Source organism: Hemitrygon akajei, chromosome 12 (genome assembly GCF_048418815.1).
Source record: "Hemitrygon akajei chromosome 12, sHemAka1.3, whole genome shotgun sequence".
NCBI lineage: Eukaryota > Metazoa > Chordata > Chondrichthyes > Myliobatiformes > Dasyatidae > Hemitrygon > Hemitrygon akajei.
In genome coordinates, this window is record NC_133135.1 from 5,113,683 (window position 1) to 5,127,396 (window position 13,714).

At 47.8% G+C, this 13,714-nt stretch overlaps 1 protein-coding gene across 1 annotated transcript in view; it reads left to right on the plus strand.

The window, feature by feature from the left end:
- Window positions 1-10,440: 10,440 nt before the first annotated feature.
- The window catches only part of ddah1 (dimethylarginine dimethylaminohydrolase 1), a 112,285-nt gene continuing 109,011 nt past the window's right edge, over window positions 10,441-13,714 (plus strand). Inside the window, exon 1 of the mRNA XM_073062509.1 lies at window positions 10,441-10,774. Within this exon, the coding sequence (XP_072918610.1) occupies window positions 10,484-10,774 (291 nt within the window). The 5' untranslated portion in view covers window positions 10,441-10,483. The remainder of the gene's footprint in view (window positions 10,775-13,714) is intronic.

Here is a 13,714-nt window from a genome sequence, read left to right on the forward strand (position 1 = left end):
AGTTGCACCATATCACAAAGTCCTGTATCAGTTTCCTACACTCCTCCTCCTGTCCATTCCTGACACACCCCACTATGGCCGTGTGTAAAGGATCATTGTTACTCCAGATCTGATGCAGTGAAAAAAAAACACAATGAGGTGAAGAACACAATAAAAAGCTCAATACATATAAATACATAAGATAGTTTATATACACAGATTGCATGTAGTTTATGTACATAGATTGTGGGTGGCCGGGTGGAGATATCAAAGGAGGTGGAAGGCATCCCTTCCCTTCACAAGCCTGCAGGTCAAGGTTTAGCACCTGCTCAGCCCCCAGTCAGGGTCATGTGAATCCATGACAGCCGGTGGTGGTTGGGAGTGTGGAGGGGTGGGTTAGAAACACAGAAATCTACAGCACATTACAGGCTCTTCTGCGCACAATGTCGTGCTGACCATGTAACCATGTGGGTGGAGGTGTTGATCGGCCTTACTGCTTGGGGAAAGTAACTGTTTTTGAGTCTGGTGGCCTAGTGTGGATGCTACGTAGCCTCCTCCCTGAGAGGAGTGGGACTAACAGTCCATGAGCAGTCAGCAAGGAACTACATTCAACTCTGGAGATTCCAGCAGCCGACAGTTGTGAGGGGAATTGGGTAGAATGGTGGAAGGAAATGAAGGTTATTTGGTGAAGGGGACCTGGTTAACTGGATCAGTGAAACTGCAGATGATTGGGAGTGTAGTGGACAGCGAGGAAGACTATCAAGGCTTGCAGCAGGATCTGGAACAGCTGGAAAATGGGCTGAAAAATAGCAGATGAGATTTAATGTGGACAAGAGCAAGGTGTTGCACTTTGGGAGGATTAACCAGGATGGTCATGTTTGCTGTTGTGTGCTGGGGCAGCAGGCATCAACAGAATCAACAAACTCATTCGCAAGGTCAGTGATGTTGTGGGGGTGGAACTGGACTCTCTGACGGTGGTGTCTGAAAAGAGGATGCTGTCCAAGTTGCATGCCATCTTGGACAACGACTCCCATCCACTCCATAATGTACTGGTTAGACACAGGAGTACATTCAGCCAGAGACTCATTCCACCGAGATGTAACACTGAGCGTCATAGGAAGTCATTCCTGCCTGTGGCCATCAAACTTTACAACTCCTCCCTCGGAGTGTCAGACACCCTGAGCCAATAGGCTGGTCCTGGACTTATTTCCACTTGGCATGATTAACTTATTATTATTTAATTATTTATGGTTTTATATTGCTATATTTCTTCACTACTCTTGGTTGGTGCGACTGTAACAAAACCCAATTTCCCTTGGGATCAATAAAGTATGTCTGTCTGTCTGTAGTCTTAAACATTGAGAGGTAGGGCACTGAGGAGTGTGGTAGAACAAAGGCATCTGGGAATACAGGTCCATAATTCATTGAAAGTGACGCCACAGGCACATAGGGTCGTAATGAAAGCTCTTGGCACATTGGCCTTCATTGATCAAAGTAAAGAGTACAGGAGATGGGACGGTGTGTTGAAGTTGTATAAGATATTGGTGAGACCTAATTTGGAGTATCGTGTGCAACTATGTTCACCTACCTACAGGAAAGATGCAAATAAGGTTGAAAGAGTTCAGAGAAGATTTACAAGGATGTTACTGGGAGTGGAGGACCTGAATTATGAGGAAAGATTAAACAGGTTAGAACTTTATTCCTTGGAACGTAGAACATTGAGGGGAGGTTTGGCAGAGGTATGCAAAATTATGAGGGGTATAGACAGGGTAAGTGCAAGCAGGTTTTTTCCTTTGAGGTTGGGTGAGACTTCAATCAGAGGTCATAGTTTAAATGCAGAAGGTAAAATGTTTATGGGGAACACTAGGGGAAAGGACTTCACTCAGTGGGAGGCGAGAATGCAAGGAGCTGCCAATGCAATTACTATTTCACCATTTAAGAGAAGTTTGAATAGGTACACAAATGGGAGGGGTATGGGGGGCGGGGCTCTTGTCCGGGTGCAGGTGTGTAACTGGTTTGGCATGAACTAGACAGGTTTCTGTGCTGTCCAGGACTCTGTGACTTCACCTATTAAATGCTCCCAATGGCGTTCATCTCAATTAGCCACTGACAACCAAGTCCAGCTCCTGGCCTTCGTGACGCTTACCAAGCCCAGTGGAACCGTTTCTCCTGACAGGAGAAGGGGCAAAGACGGGTTCCTGGCGCCTTAAAACCGGTTGCGTCGGGCAGATGGGGCTCGTCAGCCGTAGCTGGCAGCTCATCACTGAGAAAGAAAACTCTGATCCCAAACCTCCGCTGCCTTGCCGCCATACCCACTCTTGAGGAGGGCTTCGGGAGTAAACTCCAGGGAACGATACGTAAGTTGAGTCCCTGAGGCAGTCCTATGTTGAGTTCAAAACTGACTGGCAACTCCTGCAATGCTGCTGGTGCCAAACTGTATCAGTCTCTGCCTTTCCTTTGGATTCATCAGCTGAGTGGCGAGGGGAGCCCGTACCGCACTGCCCCGACTTGCGTATCACGTAGACTGCTGGGACGCAACATCAGTGGCCAACCCTGACCGATGGAGGCCTCAGAAGGGGAGGAGGGAAGGTAGGATGAGGGGAAAAACGATTACACAGCGCGGAAGAGCCCTTTGGCTTTTCGAGCCCAACAATCTCCCTACAGTGCGCTTTGTTTGGGAGGGCGTGAGAAAAGGGTTTTGTTTGGCCTGTAGCTTTCTTTTGTTCTGTTTTAAGTTTTGTTCTGCTTTAAATCTTGGACGCGGCTGCTTATTTATGTTTGGTCGCCTTACAGGGGCCGCAAAAGACTTTTCCCCCCAGCCTATACCTTGTTCTCGCTTTTGCTTAAGCGGTTCGCTAGAGCTAGCTGTTATGGAGGCGATTAGCGCGTTTCCGACGATAAAGCGAGCCGATAATTCGATAGTGGTGAAGTTGTTGGCCTAACAAGGTGGGACCAAGAGTTGCTTCACAGTATAGTTTACCGGCAGGGAAAGCGAATCGATCAGGGACAAAAATCCAGGGAAGGTCCAAGCACACGGTACCATCGGGCGCAAAGTAGGAATAGTAAGTTTATAAATGTAAATAGTACTTTACTTTTAGATAGATAGATAGATACTTTATTCATCCCCATGGGGAAATTCAACTTTTTTCCAATGTCCCATACACTTGTTGTAGCAAAACTAATTACATACAATACTTAACTCAGTAAAAAATATGATATGCATCTAAATCACCGTCTCAAAAAGCATTAATAATAGCTTTTAAAAAGTTCTTAAGTCCTGGCGGTAGAATTGTAAAGCCTAATGGCATTGGGGAGTATTGACCTCTTCATCCTGTCTGAGGAGCATTGCATCGATAGTAACCTGTCACTGAAACTGCTTCTCTGTCTCTGGATGGTGCTATGTAGAGGATGTTCAGAGTTATCCATAATTGACCGTAGCCTACTCAGCGCCCTTCGCTCAGCTACCGATGTTAAACTCTCCAGTACTTTGCCCACGACAGAGCCCGCCTTCCTTACCAGCTTATTAAGACGTGAGGCGTCCCTCTTCTTAATGCTTCCTCCCCAACACACCACCACAAAGAAGAAGGCGCTCTCCACAACTGACCTATAGAACATCTTCAGCATCTCACTACAGACATTGAATGACGCCAACCTTCTAAGGAAGTACAGTCGACTCTGTGCCTTCCTGCACAAGGCATCTGTGTTGGCAGTCCAGTCTAGCTTCTCGTCTAACTGTACTCCCAGATACTTGTAGGTCTTAACCTGCTCCACACATTCTCCATTAATGATCACTGGCTCCATATGAGGCCTAGATCTCCTAAAGTCCACCACCATCTCCTTGGTCTTGGTGATATTGAGACGCAGGTAGTTTGAGTTGCACCATATCACAAAGTCCTGTATCAGTTTCCTACACTCCTCCTCCTGTCCATTCCTGACACACCCCACTATGGCCGTGTGTAAAGGATCATTGTTACTCCAGATCTGATGCAGTGAAAAAAAAACAATGAGGTGAAAAACACAATAAAAAGCTCAATACATATAAATACATAAGATAGTTTATATACACAGATTGCATGTAGTTTATGTACATAGATTGTGGGTGGCCGGGTGGAGATATCAAAGGAGGTGGAAGGCATCCCTTCCCTTCACAAGCCTGCAGGTCAAGGTTTAGCACCTGCTCAGCCCCCAGTCAGGGTCATGTGAATCCATGACAGCCGGTGGTGGTTGGGAGTGTGGAGGGGTGGGTTAGAAACACAGAAATCTACAGCACGTTACAGGCTCTTCCGCGCACAATGTCGTGCTGACCATGTAACCATGTGGGTGGAGGTGTTGATCGGCCTTACTGCTTTGGGAAAGTAACTGTTTTTGAGTCTGGTGGCCTAGTGTGGATGCTACGTAGCCTCCTCCCTGAGAGGAGTGGGACTAACAGTCCATGAGCAGTCAGCAAGGAACTACATTCAACTCTGGAGATTCCAGCAGCCGACAGTTGTGAAGGGAATTGGGTAGAATGGTGGAAGGAAATGAAGGTTATTTGGTGAAGGGGACCTGGTTAACTGGATCAGTGAAACTGCAGATGATTGGGAGTGTAGTGGACAGCGAGGAAGACTATCAAGGCTTGCAGCAGGATCTGGAACAGCTGGAAAATGGGCTGAAAAATAGCAGATGAGATTTAATGTGGACAAGAGCAAGGTGTTGCACTTTGGGAGGATTAACCAGGATGGTCATGTTTGCTGTTGTGTGCTGGGGCAGCAGGCACCAACAGAATCAACAAACTCATTCGTAAGGTCAGTGATGTTGTGGGGGTGGAACTGGACTCTCTGACGGTGGTGTCTGAAAAGAGGATGCTGTCCAAGTTGCATGCCATCTTGGACAACGACTCCCATCCACTCCATAATGTACTGGTTAGGCACAGGAGTACATTCAGCCAGAGACTCATTCCACCGAGATGTAACACTGAGCGTCATAGGAAATCATTCCTGCCTGTGGCCATCAAACTTTACAACTCCTCCCTCGGAGTGTCAGACACCCTGAGCCAATAGGCTGGTCCTGGACTTATTTCCACTTGGCATGATTAACTTATTATTATTTAATTATTTATGGTTTTATATTGCTATATTTCTTCACTACTCTTGGTTGGTGCGACTGTAACAAAACCCAATTTCCCTTGGGATCAATAAAGTATGTCTGTCTGTCTGTAGTCTTAAACATTGAGAGGTAGGGCACTGAGGAGTGTGGTAGAACAAAGGCATCTGGGAATACAGGTCCATAATTCATTGAAAGTGACGCCACAGGCACATAGGGTCGTAATGAAAGCTCTTGGCACATTGGCCTTCATTGATCAAAGTAAAGAGTACAGGAGATGGGACGGTGTGTTGAAGTTGTATAAGATATTGGTGAGACCTAATTTGGAGTATCGTGTGCAACTATGTTCACCTACCTACAGGAAAGATGCAAATAAGGTTGAAAGAGTTCAGAGAAGATTTACAAGGATGTTACTGGGAGTGGAGGACCTGAATTATGAGGAAAGATTAAACAGGTTAGAACTTTATTCCTTGGAATGTAGAACATTGAGGGGAGGTTTGGCAGAGGTATGCAAAATTATGAGGGGTATAGACAGGGTAAGTGCAAGCAGGTTTTTTCCTTTGAGGTTGGGTGAGACTTCAATCAGAGGTCATAGTTTAAATGCAGAAGGTAAAATGTTTATGGGGAACACTAGGGGAAAGGACTTCACTCAGTGGGAGGCGAGAATGCAAGGAGCTGCCAATGCAATTACTATTTCACCATTTAAGAGAAGTTTGAATAGGTACACAAATGGGAGGGGTATGGGGGGGGGGGGGCTCTTGTCCGGGTGCAGGTGTGTAACTGGTTTGGCATGAACTAGACAGGTTTCTGTGCTGTCCAGGACTCTGTGACTTCACCTATTAAATGCTCCCAATGGCGTTCATCTCAATTAGCCACTGACAACCAAGTCCAGCTCCTGGCCTTCGTGACGCTTACCAAGCCCAGTGGAACCGTTTCTCCTGACAGGAGAAGGGGCAAAGACGGGTTCCTGGCGCCTTAAAACCGGTTGCGTCGGGCAGATGGGGCTCGTCAGCCGTAGCTGGCAGCTCATCACTGAGAAAGAAAACTCTGATCCCAAACCTCCGCTGCCTTGCCGCCATACCCACTCTTGAGGAGGGCTTCGGGAGTAAACTCCAGGGAACGATACATAAGTTGAGTCCCTGAGGCAGTCCTATGTTGAGTTCAAAACTGACTGGCAACTCCTGCAATGCTGCTGGTGCCAAACTGTATCGGTCTCTGCCTTTCCTTTGGATTCATCAGCTGAGTGGCGAGGGGAGCCCGTACCGCACTGCCCCGACTTGCGTATCACGTAGACTGCTGGGACGCAACATCAGTGGCCAACCCTGACCGATGGAGGCCTCAGAAGGGGAGGAGGGAAGGTAGGATGAGGGGAAAAACGATTACACAGCGCGGAAGAGCCCTTTGGCTTTTCGAGCCCAACAATCTCCCTACAGTGCGCTTTGTTTGGGAGGGCGTGAGAAAAGGGTTTGGTTTGGCCTGTAGCTTTCTTTTGTTCTGTTTTAAGTTTTGTTCTGCTTTAAATCTTGGACGCGGCTGCTTATTTATGTTTGGTCGCCTTACAGGGGCCGCAAAAGACTTTTCCCCCCAGCCTATACCTTGTTCTCGCTTTTGCTTAAGCGGTTCGCTAGAGCTAGCTGTTATGGAGGCGATTAGCGCATTTCCGACGATAAAGCGAGCCGATAATTCGATAGTGGTGAAGTTGTTGGCCTAACAAGGTGGGACCAAGAGTTGCTTCACAGTATAGTTTACCGGCAGGGAAAGCGAATCGATCAGGGACAAAAATCCAGGGAAGGTCCAAGCACACGGTACCATCGGGCGCAAAGTAGGAATAGTAAGTTTATAAATGTAAATAGTACTTTACTTTTAGATAGATAGATAGATACTTTATTCATCCCCATGGGGAAATTCAACTTTTTTCCAATGTCCCATACACTTGTTGTAGCAAAACTAATTACATACAATACTTAACTCAGTAAAAAATATGATATGCATCTAAATCACCGTCTCAAAAAGCATTAATAATAGCTTTTAAAAAGTTCTTAAGTCCTGGCGGTAGAATTGTAAAGCCTAATGGCATTGGGGAGTATTGACCTCTTCATCCTGTCTGAGGAGCATTGCATCGATAGTAACCTGTCACTGAAACTGCTTCTCTGTCTCTGGATGGTGCTATGTAGAGGATGTTCAGAGTTATCCATAATTGACCGTAGCCTACTCAGCGCCCTTCGCTCAGCTACCGATGTTAAACTCTCCAGTACTTTGCCCACGACAGAGCCCGCCTTCCTTACCAGCTTATTAAGACGTGAGGCGTCCCTCTTCTTAATGCTTCCTCCCCAACACGCCACCACAAAGAAGAGGGCGCTCTCCACAACTGACCTATAGAACATCTTCAGCATCTCACTACAGACATTGAATGACGCCAACCTTCTTAGGAAGTACAGTCGACTCTGTGCCTTCCTGCACAAGGCATCTGTGTTGGCAGTCCAGTCTAGCTTCTCGTCTAACTGTACTCCCAGATACTTGTAGGTCTTAACCTGCTCCACACGTTCTCCATTAATGATCACTGGCTCCATATGGGGCCTAGATCTTCTAAAGTCCACCACCATCTCCTTGGTCTTGGTGATATTGAGACGCAGGTAGTTTGAGTTGCACCATATCACAAAGTCCTGTATCAGTTTCCTATACTCCTCCTCCTGTCCATTCCTGACACACCCCACTATGGCCTTTTAAGAATTTTCAGAATTTAAGAATTTTAAGAATTTAATAAGTGCAATCACTTAATCTTAAGTAGTTCTTTCCCCCTAAAAGTATAAGAATGTAGCCTCTGTCAGTCTTGCTTTCTAATCCTAGTGTATTCATGGGGCAAATGATAATGACAAATTAACCTACCAACTTAACCTGTAGGATTTTGGACTGTAGATGGAAAACGGAGCACCCAGAGGAAACCCCCTGCATCCGTGGGGAGAACGTCCAAACTCCATACAGGCAGTGATGGGAATTGAACCCATGGCGCTGGCACTGTAAAGCGTTGTGCTACCAATTACACTACCGTGTTGCCCCATTTACTGGCTCAGGGCCTGTACCTAATGAGAGGGGATTTTATTAAAAACCTATCGAATATTGAAAGTCCAAGATAGAGTGGATGTGGAGAGAATGTTTCCTATGGTGGAGGAGTCTGGGGCCAGCGGGCACAGCCTCCGAATACAAGGCCTTCCCTTTAGAACAGAATTGAGGAGCAATTTATTTAGCCAGCAGGTGCATCGGTGCAACTGACAGCCGCGGAGGCCAAGTCATTGAGTTAATAGACTCTTGATTATTCAGGGTGTCAAAGGTTACCAGGAGAAAGGGATTTGGAGGGATAATAGGGGAAGTGGGAGGGCAGGATCAGACCAGGCTGCTGATGGAAACTAAAGGAGGCTGGCAGGGAGGGAGAGCAAATGCAAAAGGAAGAGAATGTGACAGGTGGGGAAGCATAGGCAGACATGAGACTCAAGATTGTTTAATGTCATTTCTGGTGTAAAGGAGAATGAAATAATTGTTACCCAAAGCAGCACTAAGAAAGGATAAAAAAAACCATTAATAATAAACAACACAATAAATATAAATACATAAGATAGCTTATAGATTGATTGCATGTCCATAAAGATGTACAGAAGGTAACTGACAGGAAATAATAAAGTAGGGGTAGGGTTAGTGGGTGGAGGTGTTGATCGGCCTCACTACTTGGGGTAAATAACTGTTTTTGAGTCTGGTGGTCCTGGTGTGGCAGCTACATAGCCTTCCCCTGTCTGTAGAATGATGTGAGTATGGATGTTCATTGTCTAACTCTCTTCAACCTCCTCAGAAAGTAGAGGTGTTGGTGAGCTTTCCTGACTGTGTGGGATGTGTTCTGGAACCATGAGAGGTTGTGTGTGATGTGCACTCCCAGGGGTTTGAAACTGCTCACTGTGGTGCCGCTGATGTAAAAAGGGACGTAACCATCTCCTTTGTCTTGTTATTTGCCCGGTGCTAGGACCAGAGCTCTCCCTCCTCCTCTCCGTGGGCCGTCTCGTGTCATCGATGAACTTGACAATGTGATTACTTACTTGGCTGTTTGGCCGAGCAGTCATGGGTGAGCAGAGTGTGAGAGTGAGTGGGAGCAAACTCATTCGTAAGGCCAGTGATGTTGTGGGGGTGGAACTGGACTCTCTGACGGTGGTGTCTGAAAAGTGGATGCTGTCCAAGTTGCATGCCATCTTGGACAATGACTCCCACCCACTCCATAATGTACTGGTTAGGCACAGGAGTACATTCAGCTAGAGACTCATTCCACCGAGATGTAACACTGAGCGTCATAGGAAGTCATTCCTGCCTGTGGCCATCAAACTTTACAACTCCTCCCTTGGAGTGTCAGACACCCTGAGCCAATAGGCTGGTCCTGGACTTATTTCCACTTGACATGATTAACTTTTTTTAAATTTATGTATGTATGTATGGTTTTATATTGCTATATTTCTTCACTATTCTTGGTTGGTGCGACTGTAATGAAACCCAGTTTCCCTCGGGATCAATACAGTATGTCTGTCTGTCTGTCTGTCCAGCAGTGGGCTCAGCACCCAGCCCCGGTGACAGTGGGGGAGGGGGGCACCCGTGTTGAGGATGACGGGGAAGGAGAAGCAGATGTGCGTCCGGACTTTCTGAGGTCTGTTAGTTTGGAAGTCTTGCACAGAATAGGAAGTTTGGAGTTTGTTCACCGAGGTCTGTAGGACCATAGTGTTGATACTGAACTGAAGTCCGAAAACAGCATTCTGTCAGGAACTTTCTGCGCGTTATGTTACCGGTTGCAGCTGCTCCGTTTGTCTATATAGAAGATTTCTTAATTGCTGTTTCGGTAACAGTTTTTGACCAGTCAGGGTAGTTAGCCCTGAGCTGAGCCCCCGGACTGGGGGACCACTATCAGTTTGACCTGACTCTGGCAGAGATAGCTCTCCACTCAATCCTCCAAACCCTACGGCAAGGTCCTTTTGGAGGATTCTGACACAAGTGTCCTTGTTTTCTGGGTGTGTCAGGGCAAGGTACGTGGCAGATGATTTATGCATTTGTGGTAGAGCAGGTTCTGTCGGTGAGTGCCCAGTGTGGCAGGAATGGAGTTTGTTGCATCCGTTCACGACGATTGGCGTCTGTGCCACCGGGTGGTGGTTGTTTCGTTCTGAGCGCGTAGAGTCCTTCGGTACAGGGATGCTGGGGACATCAGCCTGGATAAGCGAAGTGTGTGGGAATACGAATAATGGACAGGGACTGTGATGGGAAAGGTAGTGAGGGTGAGGGATGGAACAGGAGGCGGGCGAAGCTGCGCTCGGGGCGGCCGTGACCGCGCCCACACCCGTGACCGCGCCCACTTCTCAAGACTTTAGGTGGCTGGGCTGCTGAGCTCAGACACTGGGGAATGATGTCGGGCTTCGGGCGCTTCAGTCATGCGGTGGTGCGCGGGATTCCGGACTCGCTTGCGGCCGGCGCGCTGCGGAGGAGCGGCGAGAGCGAGCCGGTGGACACGGCGCGGGCCCGGCGGCAGCACGAACACTACGTGCACACGCTGGGCTCCCAGCTCGGTCTCAAAGTGCTGGAGCTGCCGGCTGACGAGCAGCTGCCCGACTGCGTGTTCGTGGAGGACACGGCGGTAGTCTGCGGGGACACGGCGCTACTGAGCCGGCCCGGGGCGCTCAGCCGGCGAGGAGAGGTACGGACGCGCCCTCGGACCCTGTCCACGCTCCCGATACACTAGTGGATCCTTCCCGTCCCTATCCGCGCCCCAGCCATCCGTCCTGTCATTCCCGAGGTCCTCCATTACTGCTGACCCTCCGACCGCTCTCCATTCCTGTCCATCCTCTCTATCCCTCACTTCCCCTGCCGTTGGTTCCTCATCCATTGGCTCCAACCCTCACTCCCTCTGCTCCCCTGTCCATCCGCTCCGCTCCTCACACAGCCCTCACCTGTCCCTCCACCTCACCTCTCTGCCTTCTCACTCCCTGTCCCGTCTATCCTCTCTGTCCCTATCTTCCCCTCCAGCCTCCTTTGCTCCCCTGTCCATCCGCTCCGTCCCTCCTCCTCTCTCTTGTTCCTCCTCCTGCCTCCTCTCCACTCTGCCCTCTGCTCCCCCGTCCATCCGCTCCGTCCCTCCTCCTCTCTCTTGTTCCTCCTCCTGCCTCCTCTCCACTCTGCCCTCTGCCCCATCCACACTCCCCTCAGTTCCCCTAATAGCGCCTTACACTCCCCTCCACAGCCCGGCACCCTGCCCTCCATCCGCCTCTGCTCCATCGCCATATCCTATCCCTTTCTCTCTGTTATCTCCGTCGGTCTCTCTGTTCCGGTCCTCTGAGCGAGCCCTCGTCACCACATGTGATGTTGTTTGCGAATATTTTCTCACAAGATCTTCGAGAACATTTCCGATTTCCCTTTCCATTACCCTATTCCTGCTGGTAAATTTACCCCTCTGTCTCTCTCTATGTCAAACACAGTGAGTACGTGAAGGATTGAGGCTCCTTCAAGCAGAAGTTTGTTAAGATTACACTCGTGTTTTGCAGTATTTCTGCCATTTGGATGTGATATTTAGATCTTTGTCCTGATAGGTTGACTTTGGTTAATAATTTCCTTTGTAATCGGTGATTTTAGCGATTAACGCGGATTTTCTGATCCCTCTTCCAACTGACGTGATTGAATCCGAATCGGGTTTATTATCACTGATTTGTGTATTATCACCTGAAATGTGTTTTGTGGCAGCAGTACAGTGCGATACGTTTTAAAAAGACTAAGTTGTCCGTTGTGTCCGACGATGACAGGAAACCTGTGCAGGAGTTTTTAAAATGGAAAAGCCTTACACTGGGGCAGTTCCATTCGCTCGGCCTCCAAAGTCCAGGTCCACTGGTATGAGCAAGCGTCACAACTGAGGTCTTCCTTGGTTGCAGTGGATGTCGGTGACTTACTGTGCTCTCCACCGAGTGTTGTAGAACTACCTTCCTGGTCTTTGGGTCTCACCTGCCTGTCTGCTGGAGCCGACTTTGCATGCTAGGGCCCACCTGGACGAGGTATGAAGCCTCCTGGTTACCCTCACCTGGTTTAGCACGCCTGTTAAAGCTGTGAACCAGGAGGTGGCCGCTGTCTCATGGAAACAGCAACTTGGAACCACAGGTGAGAGCTGAGTGTCCGGTGGGGACAAAAGGTGAGTGAGCTGCCCCAGAATGGACACAACATGCCCCTTCACTAGTGGTGTTACCCCTCCCTGGACACTCCATACACTCCACGCTTCTGTTCGTTACGTGCTGTGTCATATCAGGAGGGTGATCATAGTCTTTCCAGGACCGTGATTGTTCTTGGCAAACTTTTCTACAGAAGTGGTTTGCCGTTGCCTTCTTCTGGGCCGTGTCTTTACAAGATGGGTGACCCCAGCCATTATCAATTCTCTTCAGAGATTGTCTGCCTGGCGTCAGTGGTTGCATAACCAGGACCAGCTGCTCAGATGCCCATCCACCACTGGCCCCCATGGTTTCACGTGACCCTGATCAGGGGGCTGAACAGATGCTACACCTTGCCCAAGGGTGACCTGTAGGCTAACAGAGGGGAGGAGTGCCTTACACCTCCTTTGGTAGAGATGTCTCTCCACCCTGTCACCCAACTAAGCTACTTAGTCAATATGATTCAAAATGTGAAGTGTGAATCAACTGTTCAATTTACACCTCTTATTTCAGACTTTGCAGGGGAAATTTGCGATGGGGAATTATGTGAGGAAAATGTAATTTCAGTAAGAAAGTGATAGTGCTAAGTTTCAAGCCTTGTGTCTTTTCTTGCTAAACTGTTCGAATCCATCTCCATTCATTTCTATTGATGATATCAAGACTTTAGTCCACAGTTCCAGTTCGAATGCCCATTCTCATGCTTTGAATTAGGTTTAATATCACTGGCATATTTTGTGAAATTTGTTGTTTTGTGGCAGCAATACTTTGCAATACACTAATAAAAATATAAATTATAATAAATACATAAAAAAGAAAATTAAATTAAATTTTTAGCAGTACAAAAAGAGAGGGAACGTAGTGAGGTAGTGTACACGGGTTCATTTTGCTTTCGGATATCTGAGGGGAAGAAACGGTTCCTAAAGTCGTGAATGTGTGTCTTCAGGCTCCTTCTCCTTCTCCTCGATGTAGATGTGATCTGCCCAGTCCATCAGTGAAAAGTAGGTCATGTCCTGGGGGGTGACAGTTTTTAATGGTGGATACTGCCTTTTTGAGGCATCGTATTTTGAGAATTCAAAGTATACTTATTATCAAAGTACCATGCAGTATACAGCCCTGAGGTTCGTCTTCCCACCAATTGCCACAAAAGAAAGAAACTGAAACCCATTTGAAGAAAACATGTAACACCCACCGTACACACAAATCATACAGTCAAAAAGAGTTTGAAAGACCATATAACCATAAAACAATTACAGCATGGAAACAGACCATCTCAGCCCTTCTAGTCTGTGCAGAACGCTTACTCTCACCTAGTCCCACCGACCTGCACTCAGCCCATAACCCTCCATTCTTTCCTGTCCATATACCTATCCAATTTTACTTTAAATGACAATATCGAACCTGCCTCTACCACTTCTACTGGAAGCTCATTCCACACAGCTACCACTCTC